Genomic DNA, 17,857 nt, shown 5'->3' with positions numbered 1-17,857 from the left:
GCCCCTCCGCTTCCACCCTGCGCAGGCGCACAAAGCCGCGCTGGCAACCTCCGCAGCGGCCGCGCGCACCTTTCACCCCGCTGGCTGCTTTTGTCTCGCGCAACCTTCCTGGGCCCTCCGCGAGATCGGCCCTTCTTTTCCTCCACACTCCCCACCCGGAGAGCCAGGTGCTGAGAGCCGGGACCCCTCCCCTTCCCCGTATTCCTTCCCCTGACCCACCTCACCTCCGTCCTCCCTCCCTTTTCGGTTCCCGAAGCCGGAAGGAGCCGAAGTGCTGACGGAAAAAGCCGAAGCTGTCTCCCGTGAGTGAGGCCTTCCCGAAGCGGTGGCGGAAGAAGCCGAAGTTCTCCGGGGAGGGAGGAGAGAGCGAGTGCAATCTCCGGAAAGAGCCGAAGCTTGGAATCGAGTTTAATCTCTGGGAGGGTCCGAGGGCGAGCGCCGGAAACCTTCGGGAAAGTGCCAAAGTCCGGGACGATTAGGATTGTCGGAAGTAGCTGATTGCTTGGGCAGGGCCGAAGGAGAAGAGCAGGGAGAATCTGCGGAAGCTGCCGAAGACTGGGACGGTTTGAATTGTTGGAAGAAGCCGAACTCTTGGGGGAGGGCTGAGCGCCAAGGAACGCGAGGACCTACGGAAACACCCGAACGTTGAGGAGCTAATTTCCGAAAAGTTACGAAAGCCTTCGAAGCCGGCGAAATCCTCACTTCGGGTGTTTTCGGAAGCAGCCGAAGTTGCCGCTCCCAACTCCTTCCTCTACGGTCCGGAAACAGCCGACGCGTTTCGGAGCCGGCTCTGGGGGGAGGGCGGGCGGGTGGGGAGAGGGGCGGAGCCGGGGCGGGGCGGGCGGGAGGCCCGGGCTTGATTAGGTAGGAGGCGGCGGAGCGCCGGCGGCGGCCGGAAGTAGCCGAAGCGAGCGGCGGAAGTAGCCGAAGCGGCCGGAGCGGGCGGGCGGCAAGGCGAGGCGAGAGCTGCACAGGGCCCTACGCGGCCGCCTCAGCATGTCGGACTTCGACGAGTTCGAGCGGCAGCTCAACGAGAATAAGCAAGGTGAGGGCGCCGGGGGCGCGGGGCGGCGGGCGGTGCGGCTCTTGGCTTCCCTTAGCGGCCCCCGCCATTTTTCCCCTCGCTTCCCCCTCCTCTCAGGGCCGCGCGGGGGCCCCCCCCCCCCGCCGCGCGCCTCGCTCACGTGACCTCCCGGCGTGCCGCCGCGCGCGGGAGGGGAGGGGGCGGCGGGCGCGGGCCTCGGACGCATGCGCGCCGCGTTCGGTTCTGCGCCCCACGTGGTCCCGGCGGAGGCGACGCGGACCGGACGGGCTTACTGGGCTTCCGCTTGCGGGCTGTTTTTTAATAATCTGGAAAGGAGGTGGTATATACGTTTCGGGTCCCGCAATCCCTCCTTTTTCTCCCGCTGCCTCGGCACTTCCGCTTCCGGCTGGGCCCGCGTCTCTCGTCTCCACGCCCCCTTTGTTCCAAAATGGCGGTTGTGAGCCCCCCCCACCCCCCGCCTTCACGTGGGCGCGGGGTTGGCCGGCCTGCTCCCGCAGTCTTTTTTTGCGTTGTGTCCTGCGGACTCGCCTGCCAGGGTCCCCGCCCCGGCTCTTGTCGTGGGGCGCCTCAGGTCAACGCGTGCGACGCGCGGGTTTCCTCCTCAAAGAGGGACGTCTCGTGTCTTTTTAAAGTGCGCCTCCCACGCGCGTGCATCCTCGTTGCACGTGGGCTTTGTCGGCCCCAATAATTGCAATATGGAGTGTTTGTCCGCATCCTGCCCCAACTGGAGACAGACCTCCTCTCCTGTCGCATCCCAAACTGGGGGCCCCTGAGCTCAGCCTCTTAAATCTTCTCAACGTGGACATGGGGAAACAGGCTTGGAGCGAGTAGGGACCGTTTCTGTTGGGTATCGTAGGGGAGGGTGAGGGGCAAGCAGTCCTCAGGGGATGCCGAGTCAGCGCCGGGCCGTGCTGGTGCCGATCAGTATGCAGGCTGCAAGGTTTTCAGAACTTGGAGAGTCGTTAGACAGTTGAAAAATCCTTCTTGTCTCCCTATTTGGGTTTGAGGGTGAAGAAACTTAGGCCTAGGGAAGGGGAGGCGCTTGAGGAGGGCTGAATGAGGGGCGCAGCAATTATTTTGAAGCAGCCTAGAGTTGGGTTGGGGGCGGCTGGATGAGGGGACCGCGCCCGGGGAAGGAGCCACGTGGACTGCGTGCCCGCGGCGTGTGTCTGCGTTTAGGTGAGGCGCCGCTGACAGCACGGGCTCTGGAGTTGGCGTACTTGCGTTAGATGTCTACTTTGTTGCTTCGTAGCTGTGCTACTTTAATATCTTTATGCCTGTTTCTTTCATCTCTGGGTTGACCGTCATCGTTCTTTTGTTACTGGGTTTTTGGAATTAATAAGGATGGTAGCAGTGAAGGTTGCAGTTAAACTCCGAGCGCTTTTCGCTGAGTTCTTTGTGTGGTTTTTCTGAGTGGATCTTTATAATAGGTCTGTGAGGCTGGAATGCTTCTCTTCCTTTTGCGAAGGAGGAAACAGTCTCAGAAAGTTTAAAAACTTTCCCAGGTCTAGTTAGAGCAGAGCTGAGATTAAATGGGGTAACGTATGTAAAGTATGTGGTGTGTGGTTTGGCATACACTAGGTGTCCTATAAGTGCTGTTTTTTGCTGTGAAATCATCCGTGGCGTAGTAAGCTCCTTCTTAGGAAGTAGAGAGGCAAGGCAGGTTCTCGTCTTCTTCAGTGATGGTGTCAGGGTTGGGGAAGGGCAGGGAAAGGTGTTTTTCGGACGTCATTCTGCCAAGTCTTCATACACCTGGGGGGTAGACGTGACTGTCATTCAGAGAAGAGGAAGCCAAGTTTTAAAGGTTTGATTGCCTTTGCGTGGTTTTATCCAGTTGGAAAGTGGAAAAGCTGAAACTGACGCTGAGCCCTGGTTGGCTGCAAGGCCACGTTCCACTACCCTGCTCCGCCAGGTGGAGCTGATTGAGCCCTTCCTTGAGGCTTTTGCGGATGTGCTGCCTGGGTGCTCATCCCCGCCGGTACCGGGAGGCCAGACCTTCAGCCCTGGCTCATCTCCTGGGTTTGTGGCGCTGTTTCCACAAGGTGGCCACAGCATTTTGAGCAAGCGAATCTCCTTTCTGTTCTGATCTGTCCAGTGTGGGTGTATGTGGAGGGAGCTCTTGCTTTAGGAGGAAGCCCTTCGCACGTGTTTGTCTCTGTGGACCGGCCTCTTCACCACAGCTCCCCCTGCGTAGTGTATCTGTGTCTGCAGGGAATTAATTTCCTCGCCTTGGTTCTGGGCAACCAGCAGGCATCACTGCTCCCTCCCTGTTGGCTCCTCTCTGCCTGCTTGTCTGTTTTGGAGCCTCAGCAGCAGGAGAGGCTTTTGGGGCTCCCAGCCTGCCCATTTCACAGGTGTGGAGCCAGCGGCCCAAAGCCCCAGGCCAGTTCTCTTCCCCGTGCCCAGTGCCTGTGTGCCTCCCTCCTACTTTACACTGCCCGCCTGGTGGCCGTGCCTTCCTTTTTCCAGTCTTTGATTTACTTTGTGTTTTTTTTTGCCTGCAAGAAGCTAATCCTATTGTTATTAGTGGTTCCAGCCAGACTCTGGAGTTTTCTGCCTGACTCGAGTTCAGGAGTGTGGCCTAGTGTTCAACTGAACTCGCTGATGTGATAGGATGAACGTTTGGGATTCACCATTTCCTTGCTTTTTGGCCTTGGGCCAGTCATGTGACCACCCTGCGCCTCAGTTTCTCTCTTTGTTCATGAGCTCCCAGGGAGTTTTCTCCAGGATTAAGTACAAGTGAAGCTATTTGGCATGGTTTCAGGAGGTGTCCCAGTGTTGGCTATTAGGTTTTTACCTATTCTAAAGTGTATGTTTTTCCTGGATTTTTAGTGACTCTGGAATTGAGATTTGTTTACAGAAAGTTCGTATTTAATTGCTTTAGAAAAACAAGACAAGACACTATGGTTGAGGCTGAAGTCCACTTGGACGTTCTCTTCTTGTGGCCTCTTCCACCTCCTGTCCCCAGACACATGGTAGAGTCTGTAGGTATGTTAACACGTGCCTGACGGGGAGTTGAGGAGTCAGTGGTGGCTTTGAACCAAGGAAATAGAGTGCAGTGCAGTGCCCCAGTTCTTGGTTTAGCCTGCACCTCCTTCACAGGCTGAAAGGTCTGTTGGTGACCCCAGGGTCTGTGGTTTTGCTGGCAAAGTTGTGCTCCGTTCCTAGGTACTGCCCCCAGGCCAGTGAGGGGCTTGAAGGGTGACTGGAGGCTGGTCTAGAGGCTGGCCGAGAGCTCTTGGAGAAAGCCCTGACCCCAGTCCCCGTGTGCTTGCCTTTGAGAGAGTGAGCTGGCAGGATGGGGGCGGGGTTTGGGATTTGGGTCTGGGTGGGGCACTGGGCGGGGCATCTCCCCCCATTCCAAATTCAGAAAGAGGGACCTCTGGGGAAGGTGTTCTGCATTATTCACCCAGTTGGGAAGGTACGGGTTGGGTTTCCCTGCTTCTTGGGGATGTGAGATCCTGCCTGGCACCTGACGGTGGTGGGGCTATGGGTGCCAGCTGGTTGAGGAGGTCTTTCCTAAGGGGTCACTGAGTCCCTTCAGGAAAACATCATTGGGTCTCTTGATTCCCCAGCCTCTAGCCCTGCCCCTCTCAGGGACGACCCTGGGGTCAGGCCCCTCAGCCCTCGAGGGGGACCAGGAGCCAGCCTCCTCTGTCTTCTCTGGCTCCCCAGCTCCTCCTGAGCATCCTCAGGTATCTTACACCCCGGGGGCATTTCCAGGCCCTGTCCCCTCAGGTAACCAGCTCCCGTCCCCCTGGTGCCCCAGGGTCCTTGGACTCACTTATGGACCCAGGAAGCCTGCTCTCTCCCCTCCTCCATCGAATCCCGTCCCCTTGGGGGTGGACTCCCTGGGGCTTGGGTCATAGCCACCAGTGTGAGGGTGGGCTGGGCCGGGTCATCCCTCAGCTCATCCTCCTGCCCCCCGACCCTTGTCCAGAGCGGGACAAGGAGAACCGGCACCGAAAGCGCAGCCACAGCCGCTCTCGAAGCCGAGACCGCAAGCGTCGGAGCCGGAGCCGGGACCGGCGAAACCGGGACCAGAGGAGCGCCTCTCGAGATAGGCGGCGAAGAAGGTACCAGGGCTCAGGGACCCTGGCTGGGCACGGATGGGGGTGGGCCAGCCTGGGAGGGGAGCAGTGGGGGTGTCCCTGTGCTTAGACTGTGTGCCGAGTGCGTCCCTGGGCCTCTCTGGTTTCTCTCTTTGTGTGTGTCTAGGGGAGGGATTTGCTGCTTGTCTGTCTTGAATTCAGGTTTTTCCGTTTTTGGGGGGTTTCCTATAGTTTTTGGTGGGTTGTTGCTGTTGAGTGTGGAGACAGTGTTGATTCTGTCTTTCTTCGTGAGGGGCTCCCCCCTTCCCTGACTCTGAGGGCCGTTTCTTCTTTTCCACTCTCTTTCTCTGTGGTTCTCTGTGGGACTGTTTTCAGTGGGATGGGGGAGGCGGGCTGTGCACTGCCTCCTGGGAAAAGGGAGTTCTTGGGCAACATTTCTGCCCTGGGCAGCTTTGTGGCTTGGGGGTGTTGGTTTTCTGTTCTTCTTGTGCCTCTTCCCTCCCTCGGCTCCCCTCTCTGTTCCTTCTGCCCCCCTTAGGTGAGGAAGGGTGGGAAGTCCTCCTGCCACCTCCCATCTCAGTGTCTCCAACTAGGAAGTGGTCTGTCTGGTCCTTCCTCCCTTTCTCTTTGTTGAGGTGGGAGGTTTTGGGGGGGGAATGGCAGGGCCGAGGGGGCCTGCTTGCCGCTTGTTTGCCTCGGCCCTGCCCCCGGCCTCAGGGCTCAGTCTGCTTGGGGGGTGTGGTGTGTGGGGGAGTCGAGGGTCCCCAGTCACCCTCCCCATGCCTTTCCCTCCCCCCCCAGCAAACCTTTGACCAGAGGCGCTAAAGAGGAGCACGGTGGACTGATGTGAGCTTCTCTTCCTGTCCCTTCCCCCTGACGTCCACTCCCTTTGCCTCCCTCCCTGCACCCTACCCTGTCCTCGTCCAGCCCTGGCCCGAGCACTGGGGAAGAGATTTCACCTGCCTTGAAACGAGCACCCTACCCCAGGCCTGGGCGCGGCCCTGACCCACATTCTCTCCCTCCTGGAGAGTGCTGAACTACTGGTGGGGAGCCTGGGGGGGCTCATAGGCCCACCTTTGGTCAGACTGAGGTCGCCCTGCCCCCCTCTCCCCTCCCCCTCCCCCAGTCGTTCCCCTCGCCATGAGAAGAAGAAGAAGGTCCGCAAATACTGGGATGTGCCACCGCCCGGCTTCGAGCACATCACGCCCATGCAGTATAAGGCCATGCAAGGTAGGTGCTGGCTGCTGCTCTGTCACTCGTTGTCCTGCACCTGTACTTGTCCTGCACCTGTTCTCGGAGGGAGTAGACTCTCACTGTTGGGGAGGGAGCAGGTGAGGTTTGCACCCTGGGCTCTCTGTGCTCTGCCCTTTTGAAGCCCCCATCGGGGAGTGGGAATGACGCCTCCGTTGGGCTCCTGTCAGGATGCCTGGCTTCTCAGAGGCAGCAGTTCTGGGGGGTGCTGTGGCTGAGCCGGCCCACCTGAGCTTGTCTGTCAGGGATCCGCCCCCCTCCCGTGGATGAGGACAGGGAGCTCTCAGAGTGCGTCCTCTGATCCTGTTCCATTGCTTTTGAAGCTGCGGGTCAGATTCCAGCCACCGCCCTTCTCCCCACCATGACCCCTGATGGTCTGGCTGTGACCCCCACACCGGTACCTGTGGTCGGGAGCCAGATGACCAGACAGGCCCGGCGCCTCTACGTGGGCAACATCCCCTTTGGCATAACTGAGGTACTGCCCTCCCCTGCCCATCCCCTGCCCCTATCCTCTCCCCACTCCCACCCACTCCTCCCCTCCGTTCCCTCCCCGAACCTGCACGGGTCAGACTCTGCTCCTGCAAGACCCCCCCGGCCCCCTCCCAGACGGACCGATGGAGTTGAGCCAGCCAGGGGCCGGGCTGGGGGTGGCCCTCTCCCTCCCTCCTCTTCCCCTCTCCCGTTTCCCCTCCCCCACCCTCCTCCAGCAACCCAGGGATCAAGCACACACATAACGTACCTACGAATCCGAATCTGAATCCAGAGAGACAGAGAGGGAGACTCGGACACACACACAGACGCACGCTCCCCTCAATTTTTTCTGACACGCCTCTCATTCTCTGCCGCCTGTCCCCATCCTCTCCCACATCCCTCCCATGGTCGCTGCTCTTTTATTTTTGATCGCCCTGACCCCCACCTTCCCCACCGCTCCTCTCCCCTTCCCCTCTCCCCACCCCCTCCCGTGGCACCCCCTGAGAATCCCGAGATCAAAGAGTTGTTTCCATTTCTCTTTAAAGTGAAATATTGTGGGGCTGAGATCCCTCGTAGCAACAAAAAGTTTGCTACCATCGTCGAAGGCAAGTAAGGTCCATTCTGACTTTCTCAACCTGCACTTTGCTACATTTGATAAACCAGCCCCCGGACTCCAGGGCCAGATCCCTCCACATCACTCTTTTCTCCTCCCCTCCCACCCACCCTCCTCCCTCTTCCTCCGCCCTGCGTCCCTCCGCCCCTCCCCTCTGTCCCTTTGCTCGCCTCTCTGTCCTGCTGCTGCTCCACTTTCCTACCATCTTCCTCTTGTCGCTGCTGGATGTTTCTTTTTCTTGTGTCCTGTCGTCTTGTTTCTTTGGTTTGTGTTTTCTCTTCTCATCGTGGTTTCCCTGCATCTTTCTTGAACACTCTCTCCTTCCCCTGGTTGGGGCCCCTGTGGCTCTTCCCACCCTCCTGTCCTGCCTTCTGGCCCCTGGCTGCCTCTTGCCTCTGCTTCCACCCTGTTTTTCATTTCCTCCTGCTTCTCTTCCTACCGTGGACTCTTGCCCACCGTATTCCCCTGTTCCCGCCCCTCTCCTTCCCTCTCCCATCCCTCCTCCCTCTCCCCTCACCCCCAAACCCCTCTGTGTCTCCCTCTCTCACCCTTCCCCTCCTCTCTCCACCTCCCTTCCCCCGCCCCCCCCTGTCTCCTATTCCCTCTGCAGGAGGCCATGATGGACTTCTTCAACGCCCAGATGCGCCTGGGGGGCCTGACTCAGGCCCCTGGCAATCCCGTCTTGGCTGTGCAGATTAACCAGGACAAGAACTTTGCCTTCTTGGAGGTGAGCTGGGTGTTGGGTGGGTCAGGGAGTGTGTGCTGCTCTGGCTCCAGCACTCGGCAGCAGCCCTTGTTTTCCCTGGGCCCTTCTGTGGTCCCTTCTCCACTGGCTTCCTGTCTAGAGCCCCCCGGGGGGTGGGGGGCTGGACTGGCCACTGACCCTTGCCCTTCACTACCTCCTCCTCTTTCTTCCAGTTCCGCTCAGTGGACGAGACCACCCAGGCCATGGCCTTTGATGGCATCATCTTCCAGGGCCAGTCGCTGAAGATCCGCAGGCCTCATGACTACCAGCCCCTGCCTGGCATGTCGGAGAACCCCTCCGTCTATGTGCCCGGTGAGTGGGGGTCTTGTCCCACCCTCCTCTCTACAGCCCAGCTGGAGCTACTTGGGAAGCAGTGTGAGTGCTTTGGAATGGACACATCTTCTCATCCCAGCCCCCAAACCTTTGGGAGTTGGATGTTCTCCCTACTTGGCAGAGGTGGCACCCGGGGCCCAGAGAGGGTGAACTGTTCTGTGCTTGAAGATGCACGGCTTGTAAGTGGCAGAGCCTTGATCAGACCAAAGATGTTGCGGGAAGTGAGGGGCCCCTGGCTCAGGGACCTGAGGGATCAGTGTGAGCATGTATGTACGTGCGGGTCAGCAGTTTGCTGGGAGAGCTCCTGGTGTGGGGTCTGTCTGACACCTGGATATTCTCTCATTTTTTTGTCTCAGTGCTTCTGTTGACGCCTCTGCTGTTCCTCACAGCTGTGTTCAGTATCATTCTGGGTTGGTAGATAACGTAGTAGAGCTAGGGTCGGCAAGCTTTTTTCTGTCAGGGGCCAGATAGTAAATATGGGCTTTGTGGGCCGTAAGTAGTTGAAATTACTCTATTCTGTGGTTGTAATGTCAAAGCAGCCACAGACAATACCTAAACAAGTGGGTGTGGCCCTGTCTCATATGCCTTAATATTTATGGATACCGACATTTGAGTTTCATCTAAGATTCATGTGTCATGAAATAGCTTTTCCAAAGGCTTGCTGGCTGTGCAGAGACAGGCAGTGGGCCAGACTCGATGTGAAGGCTGTTTGCCGCCCCCTGTGGCCAGCAGATGGGGTGTAAGGATTCGGGCCTCTGAGGCCCTGTTGGAGTGTGGGGAGCACAGTGGGGTTGGAGGAGCCAGTGCTGCTGTAGCTGAGCTGGGAGGCCCAGGTCTCAGGCCCGTGGACTTGTTCTGGGAAAGGCAGAGTGAGCGCTCGTGTGCTCTGGGTGTGGAGGGAGTAAGCCAGGCCCTTGGGGTTAGAGAATGTGGGGTTCTTTGCTGAGGCTTTGCACTGAAGGACACCTTGTAGAAACTGAGTCAACACTTTGCAAAGTGGGGGAATGTAGCGTCACAGGGCAGCACCTCGGGACTCGGTGCTGGGTCCCCAGCTTGTCTCCAGTGCTTTGTGTATAATGGTTTGGGTAAATTCCATGCATATATTTAACTTTTTTCAAAATGGGGTAAGATGCGTAGTGACATTCTTTAAGTGTACAGCCTGATGACTTTTTGTGTTGTGCGTACATCTGTGGGACTATCTCCCAGATCAAGCTACAGAAATTTTCTATTTTTTTATTTTCTTTTTCTCTTTCTTTTTTAAAGATTGGCACCTGAGCTAACAACTGTTGCCAATCTTTTTTTCCCCCCCTTGCGTTTTTCTCCCAAAATCCCCCCAGTACATAGTTGTATATTTTAGTTGTGGGTCCTTCTAGTTGTGGCATATGGGATGCCGCCTCAACATGGCCTAATGAGTGGTGCCATGTCCGTCCCCAGGATCCGAACCCTGGGCTGTAGAAGTGAAGCCTGCAAACTTAATCACTCGGCCACAGGGCTGGCCCCACAGAACTTTTCTTTGTGCCTTTTCCTAGTAAATTTGATGTGTTTTAATTCATTTTTAATTATGGAAGGAGGCCACCCACTTGCTGATGCTTACTGTGTTAGGCACTGTCCCAGCTGTGCTCTGTGGATCTGTTTATCTTTGTGGATTTGTTTATCTTTGTGACAGTCCTATAGTGTAAGGGTTGGCAAGTGACAACTTGGGAGCCAAATATGGCCTACTGCCTGTTTTTTAAATAAAGGTTTATTGGCACAGCCATGCTTTCTCGTGCATTGTCTAGGCTACTTTTGTGCTGCAGTGGTCAAGTTGAGTAGTGACAGAGACCGTATGGCCCACAAACTGAAAATATTTACTACTTGCCCTTTCCTCAAAAGGTTTGCCACCCACTGCTTGGTAGATACTGTGACCTGAGGCCTGGGATGAGTAATAAGTTGCTCAGGGGTGTGATTAGCTGTATTCCCAGCGAGGTATCTTGATGCCTGGAGTCTGGGGGCCTCCTTCCCTGTGGTGCCTCCTACTTGTGGAAGCGGAGGCATTGCAGACACGAAGACAGTTGCTTTCGATCAGTTGCTTTTGGTCATCTTCCCTTAGTTCAGGCTCTTTTCTAGAGGTGGCCGTGATTAAGCAGTAGAAAGATCATTCATTGATCTTCTTGCTTTGGGATTTGCCTATCCAGAGGAGCCTGGGGGTCCAGATTGCCGTGATGGGGTGAATCTTCCTTTTGGGAGGTGGTGGCAGGAAGTGCGATTCTACCAGCAGGTTAAGCATCCTCTGGTGCTACTTTCTCTGTAATAGAGCTAGTGTTTTTCTCCAAGAAAAATCAATTTTATGGCTAGAAGGGAAAAGCATTTGATAAACTTTAACAGACATTTTTGCTGGAAAAGAAACGTTTAAGGAACCTGGAAGACAACTTCCTTACCTGGATAACGGGTGAGGACCTGAAACTGTAAGCGTGCGTCATCCGGAGTCATGAAACCTTAAACATGTTCCTACTGAAGTCAGGCCCAACTGTGCAGTGCCGATGTAGGGTCCTGGTCGGTTCTTTCAAGACCAGATGGAAATTGGGAGCAGGGAGAGCAGGAACTGTCTTTGTGAGTCAGAAAAGCACCATAATCTTTGAATTTGCAAATTCAGCTTATCTCTGAGTGCCCGCCCTGTGCCGAGCTCACCCAGGGTGAGTCTGACTCTGCCTCAGGAGGCTCCTGCCTGTGGGGAGTCGCCCACTCCCTCAATGAGATTGTCCTGGGTCAGGCCCAGTGGTCAGCGCTGGGGGCACAGCAGTGCCCGAGGCAGTCATGGCCCTCCTGCTGAGAAGGAGGTAACTGCTGGCAGAAGAAAAGATTGCTCAGTTGTAGGGGGACCCGGGGAGGGGGGTTCTTTGGAGTTTGAGGGAGGCCTTAGAGCTGAAGATGGGAGGTAGCCCCTCTGGTAGAGAACAGATGTGTGAAGCAGGGAGGAGCCCACTGCCGGTGTGTTGGGGGCTTGCCTCTTGTCAGGAGATGAGAGCGTCAGGGGCTTGATTTTGAGTGCTAAGGCCGACCTGGGTTCCCAATTTGCATTGCCCTTTCCTGGCCGAGTGACCTTAAATAGGTCACTGTCCTCCTCTGCATCAGAGCCAATGTCCACAAAGGGTCTGCAGTCACTGCAGCGGTGACTGAATGCCCCCTGGCACTGGTCCAGGCCCGGCCGCAGGCCTCGTCCCAAGTGTGCACTTGGCGCGGATCGTTCTCATCCATGCGCCCTCTGCACAAGGTGTGAGCATTCTCTCCATTTCCCAGATGAGAACACTGAGGCCCAGGGGAGCCTTCCTCAGTGCTACACCCCAGATTTGAACCCAGGGAGGCTGACTCTGGTCCACTCACTGCCCTGTGCTTCTCTGAGGTGTGGCACAACGAGTACCAGCCCGGGCCCAACTGCCGGGGTTCACCTGTCTCTGCCACTCACCCTCAGGTGATGTAGTCTCTACTGTGTCTTCCTCTGCTTTTGGGCAGAGTAGCAGCACCCCAGCAAAGCCCTTGGCTTGCCGAGAGCTGCCTGTGGACTCAGGTGAGTGTGGGCCCAGAGGAAGGGAGGCTCCTTCTTCTGCCTTTGTGACCTCAGGCTGGTACTCACTCGCTGTGCCTCACTTTACCCCTGTTAGACTGCGCACAGGGCCTTGGAGAGCACTGAGGCAGTAGACTGAATGCGGTGCCTGGCCTGTGGTGAGTGAATGCTAGGTCTGCAGCCCCTGCTCCCTGTGCAGTCCTTCTGCTCATCCCACCTTGGACAGGTGGGGTCACTGGTCTGCAAGCTCCCCCGGCCCCACCCTGATGGGGCTTGACTCTGGCGGTCAGAGCGGCTGGGTTGATGCCAGCGTTCTGCAGGGTGATGAGTGTGGGCTTGAAGGGCTGGGGTGGGTAGTGGGAGAGGGAGCCTCTGATGGGTGCAGTGGCTCAGTGTCTGAGGCTCTTTCCCGTTCCTTGTCTCACCAGTACCTCCCCCAGGGTCAGGAGCAGATTGGGTGGGGCCGCTTGTGCTGTACTGCAGAGCAAGGCAAGGCTGTGTGCCTGGCACTTGACTTTGAACTTGGAAAGTTGGGAGGAGGTCAGGCTGGTTGGGTGGTGGTCCATATTTTCATTGTCTTGTGCCCAGACACCATGCTGGGGCTCTCCGCGGCTCATGCCTGACAGGAAGGTTCCAGGAATTGGATGACATGTTTGCAAACCCTGTGGAGCATTGGGCTGAACCACCTGGCAGGCACATGTTTCTGAATCCAAAGTTCAGTGGAGGGCAGGATTGGGGGCGGATGCATGGTGGTCGTTAAACCCACTCAGCTGACATGACCCTGCTGTACCAGCCCCCGCTGAGCACAGGGGACAGAGTGCTGATTCGGCTGAGCACATCTCAGCCCTCACGGACACCGAACAGCAGACTCCTCCAATGTCACATATGACTGAGGCCAGAGTGTGACTTGCCAATGTGACTTGCTGGGGCCTGCGTAGCTGTGCCAAGTGCTGGACCATGGAGGGGAAGGACGTAGAGGCTAATGGGGAGACCTGAGTTAGGCAGCAGTGATGGGAGAGGGCTTTGAGTTGAGGCCTGAAGGATGAGGAATGGGGTTGTGTGTCATCGTGACCCCTCACCACTAGGGCCAGAGCCATGTAACCTGTCAAGGTCACACAGTGTAGGTAGCAGGTTGGGTATGAGCTGGGTCTTTGTGGCCCAAGGGTAGGGACTATTGCTGCTGTGCCATGTTGTTATCTGTCACAGCGCGTCCTGACGAATGCTGCTAGAGTGAGACTTGGAGGCTGGGCAGGTTCGGGAGACTCAGTGTGTTCTCTGTCACCCGGCTGCTGTAGCTGGGTGGGTGTGGGGACGGCGGAAACACAGGCCTCTCCCCGCAGATGCACCCCAGGGTTCTTGGTGGTACCATTGTGCTGGAAGTCAAGTCTGTCTGCTCCCTTCTGTCCTCAGGAGTCGTGTCCACTGTGGTCCCAGACTCTGCCCACAAGCTGTTCATCGGGGGCTTACCCAACTACCTAAATGATGACCAGGTAGACCCTCGCCGCCTCCTGGCCCCTTCCCCTCCCCAGCCTTGGCCCAAACAAACCCTGATAGTGTCTTGGCCTGCTGCAGGTAAAAGAGCTGCTGACATCGTTCGGGCCTCTCAAGGCCTTCAACCTGGTCAAGGACAGTGCCACGGGGCTCTCCAAGGGCTACGCCTTCTGTGAGTACGTGGACATCAACGTCACAGATCAGGTGAGCCTGGGCCCCTGATTTTGCCACACCCGCCCTTACCCCACATCCCCGCTTTGTGTCTGTGCTGAGGTCTCCCCTTCTTGGGATGGGCGGGAGGAGGCCGGCTTCAAGCAGGGCCCTGAGTGGGGGACTTGGCCCCTTTCCCTTGGTTCTGGTTCTTTCCAAGCTCTCGCCCATTTGCCTTCCCCTCTCCCCAACCAATGCCCGGCTCTGGGGTATTGTGGCTTGGGGGGAGGTGTTGGGCTCCTGGCCCCTGACCCGCACCTCTCCCCTGCGCCCCTCCACCCCTCGTCCTCCAAACGCAGGCCATTGCGGGGCTGAATGGGATGCAGCTGGGGGATAAGAAACTGCTCGTGCAGAGGGCGAGTGTGGGAGCCAAGAATGCTACGCTGGTGAGCCCCCCGGCACGTCATCTTCCATTGGCTAGAGGGACACCTGGGGGTGGGAAGGGGCTGGTGAGACTGGGGGCAGGTCCTCCTAAGCTGCGCCCCTGGCTTTCTTGGGCAGAGCTGGGAGTGGGCACCTGGGCCTTCAGGGGCAGGGCCCAGGTTTCCTTGGGCCAGCATCTGAGGGAGGGCTGGGCTGGGGAGACGGGTCTTGAGGGAGGGTGGTGTGGGCTGGACCAGGCCCCGTGATGCCCCTGTCCTCCACTGGCCCTACAGAGCACCATCAACCAGACCCCTGTGACCCTGCAAGTGCCGGGCCTGATGAGCTCCCAGGTGCAGATGGGCGGCCACCCGACCGAGGTCTTGTGCCTCATGAATATGGTGCTGCCTGAGGAGCTGCTGGATGACGAGGAGTACGAGGAGATTGTGGAGGACGTGCGTGACGAGTGCAGCAAGTATGGGCTCGTGAAGTCCATTGAGATCCCCCGGCCCGTGGACGGCGTCGAGGTGCCTGGCTGTGGAAAGGTGTGTGTCTGTTCTCTACCCCCGCCTCTCTCTTGCTCTCTTGCTGTCTTTCTTGTGTGTGTATATGTGTGTCTCCCCTGCCCCCCACCTTTCTCTCTCTCTCTTGCTGTCTTTTTCTCGCTCTCCCTCACATACTCTCACACACCCTACTACTCTAGCCCAGAGAAGCGTGTGGCCCTTCGGTGGCCCAGGGCATGTGGTGAGAGCTGGGGAGTGCAGTGCTGTTGTGGCTCAGGACTTGGTCTCTATATCAAGGCAACTTTGGTTCAAAACCTGGCTCTGTTATGTGATCTCGTGCAAGGGGTTTGGCCTTGCCTGTGGAGTGGGGAGGAAAGTGCTAAAAGTAGTCACCACAATAAACCCACTTTTGTCTCCTGGGTGCTACACTCTTTGCTAAGCTCACCTGTGTTACCCCTGAACTCTCACAGCAGCTCCCAGAGCCCCTCCTCTGAGGACAGGGGCCACACGATCAGGTGTCTGATTCTTGTGGTCTGATTTCCGAGTGTACTGCGTCCCGTCACGTCCAAGCACTGTGCCAGCTGTAAGCACCGTGCACCACCCTTCGGGAAGCAGGGAGCATGCGTGACTTGAGTTTACTGGTCCTCTCACCCAGTGAATCTGCAGGATGCTTTTCCTGTTCTCAAGCAGGCCAGGTCCTGCGACTGGTGTTGTTAGAGACTTGGATGCTGCATTAGGCAGTAGCAGGGAAGGGAGCAGGATTGTTCTGGTCACTTTTTAGATAGGATGGTCAAAGTCAAGGTCAATAGGTGGCATTAAGCAGGCTCAAGTGATGCCCAGTTAGCCCAGCAGGCAGATGGGGACCTGGGCAGAGGGTGCAGCCAGCGCAGAGCCTGGTGTGTTTGAGGACAGTGAGGAGGCTGTTGTAGGGAGGCTTGTAGGTAGAGTGGAGAAAAGCAGAGAGTAGTAGGCGGTGAGGTCGGGGGCTGTGGCCTGGTGCGGCAGGTCTTCTAGAAAGAATGTCAGGTGTTCTTTTGAGTGAGGAGGGTGGGAAGCCTTTGAGAGGCATCAAGTGTGGTTGAATGCCTGACACTCAGAGATGGTCCCTAGAAGATGGACAGGAGTGGGCGTGGAGTGTACAGCAGGGACTTAATGTGGCCCTGCAGAGCTGGGACCTGCATGCTGGGGATTTGGACGGGGCCGAGAGGCAACGGCCATGTGATCTCTAGAGCTTTGGGAACCACCAGCTTGCTATCAGCTGGGTCAAAGATGGTGACCTGACGTAAAGCAAAGCAGGAGGATGGAGAGAAGTGGATGGATATGGGAGTCAATCAGCTTGAAGTGCCCAGGCAGTGGCGGTGCATTTGGGTATGCCATGCGAGGGAGGGAGGAGTCAGATAGGTGCGCTGACTTTGGGCGTTGGTGACTGGGCGGAAACGGCAGGTGAGAAGCAAGGGAGACATGCTCACTGTTGAGGTTCTGGCTTTGAGGTCCTGAGACAGCCCAGCAGAGATGTGTAGGAAACAGTGACCTGGACAGAGCCGCATTCCAAGCTTGGGGTCTGATAAAACTCGGGCATCATTGACACACTGATCCCGGTTTGGATGTCAGGCTGGATGAGCTTGCTTGGGGAGCAGTGGAAAGGGTGTCATGTGGGGGGCAGAGGATGGGAGGTGGAGGGCAGGCAGTGTTTCCTCTTGCCTGCTCTTCACTGTGGGGTCGTGGAAACACATCGTCCCTGACATGTCAGTTTTGTTTAGTGCTCTCGTCAGCACTAGAGTGGAGTCTGGCTCATGTAGGGGCTGAGTAAAAAGTTGTAGGAAGAACTAACAGAAAGACCCTGCCTGGTCTCTCGGATCAGCTTACCTGTTTTGTGTTTAAACTGGATGATCATTCTTTTCAAGTGTACTTTAGAGAGAAACTACCCTAGTGATGTAGTAGTATTGGAGCATGTCATTTGAGTTGTATTGAAGCACACACAGCAGTGCTGTAGTGCCCCAGCACCCACGTTCAAGTGACCAATATCTTGTTCTTCATTTGTGTTAGCTTCCCCTTTTTTTTTCTGCTTAAATAATTTAAAGCCTATCTCATGTATTATATTTCATGTGAGATACTTGTGTGTTTCTCTCCTGTGGGGTGGCTCAACACAAGTGACCCCTCTCCTCTGGGGAGCTTGCCCCTGTTTCCTGTGGCTCTTGACTCAAGCCTCCCTCTGCTGTTTTCTCACTCTCCACGCCTCTGCATGTCTGCTCTGTGCTCTCTGGTTCCTTGATCCTGGCGTTATGTTGGAGTAAATGTCCCCAAACCTGTGGTGAAGCCCTCTTTCCCTTGCTCTTACTCCACAGGAGTTCTGGGTTTGGGTAGATGCTGGCTGGGTGCTGAGTGAGCCAGCTCATCTTTGGAGGTGGAGAGGCCACCTTGCCTTCACAACCTGCCTCTTGCTCCCACAGATCTTCGTGGAGTTCACCTCTGTGTTTGACTGCCAGAAAGCCATGCAGGGCCTGACGGGTCGCAAGTTCGCCAACAGAGTGGTTGTCACAAAATACTGTGACCCCGACTCTTACCACCGCCGGGACTTCTGGTAGAGGCCGTGGGGGAGGGCGGGGGCAGGGCTGGTGAGGGCTTCTCCCCCTCCCGCCCCCCCTCTTTTCCCCCTCTGAAGATGATGGGCAGAGGAGTGACAGCCGAATGACAGCCGGCAGCAACTGGAATGGCAGCAATTAAGGGTGGGGGGGTGGGGGTAGGGATTTGGGGTGGGGAGGGGATTGGGGAAGTGCGCACACAGGCCCACACAGACACACGCACCCACAGACACAGAGGGAAGGGGTCAGGATGGGGAGGGGGTGCACAGCAGGGTGGGGTAGGACCCCCATAGCCCCTCTCCAGAACAGCCTCTTCTCCCTTATACCCCTTTTTTCTTCCCCTTCCCCACCATAGAAACATAGCGTGTTTATATTTTATGGCCAAACTATTTTGAATTTTGTTGTCCGGTCCCCGGTGCCCTGCCGTCACCTTTTCCAGGACCACAGCTCCCGTCCTCTTGGTCTCTGGTCCTCTCTCCGGTCCCCTCACTGGTTTCTTATGTAGTCGATTCTCTCCCTTAGTCTTCCCGGACCCGCCCCCAGCCCTGTGGCCCCTGTCCCTCTCCTACTCTGTGGCAGTTTCATATTTGCTAAGACGAATTTGCTCATTAAACATTTTGTTGTATTTTACTTTATGGAGCTGCTTTGTGTCCGGTGTGT

At 56.8% G+C, this 17,857-nt stretch overlaps 1 protein-coding gene across 2 annotated transcripts; it reads left to right on the top strand.

Annotated features, from left to right (window-relative positions):
- Positions 1 to 21: 21 nt before the first annotated feature.
- On the top strand, positions 22 to 17,832 carry U2AF2 (U2 small nuclear RNA auxiliary factor 2). Of its 2 annotated transcripts, none has more exons than XM_046681553.1 (12): positions 22 to 1,045; positions 4,986 to 5,121; positions 5,899 to 5,943; positions 6,224 to 6,327; positions 6,672 to 6,823; positions 8,043 to 8,159; positions 8,351 to 8,489; positions 13,462 to 13,541; positions 13,624 to 13,746; positions 14,052 to 14,150; positions 14,409 to 14,657; positions 17,066 to 17,832. In XM_046681553.1, exons 1-12 carry the CDS (start codon positions 997 to 999, stop codon positions 17,198 to 17,200), a joined length of 1,428 nt encoding a protein of 475 aa, XP_046537509.1. In that variant the 5' UTR covers positions 22 to 996; the 3' UTR covers positions 17,201 to 17,832. The 2 variants fall into 2 exon arrangements, with proteins under 2 accessions (XP_046537509.1, XP_046537510.1); XM_046681554.1 differs by having other exon boundaries at positions 24 to 1,045; positions 14,052 to 14,138.
- Positions 17,833 to 17,857: the final 25 nt, after the last annotated feature.

Source organism: Equus quagga, chromosome 13 (assembly GCF_021613505.1).
Source record: "Equus quagga isolate Etosha38 chromosome 13, UCLA_HA_Equagga_1.0, whole genome shotgun sequence".
In the NCBI taxonomy this organism is placed as follows: domain Eukaryota; kingdom Metazoa; phylum Chordata; class Mammalia; order Perissodactyla; family Equidae; genus Equus; species Equus quagga.
The sequence above is the reverse complement of the archived record's forward strand: the minus strand, read 5'-3'. Positions and strand labels throughout refer to the sequence as shown.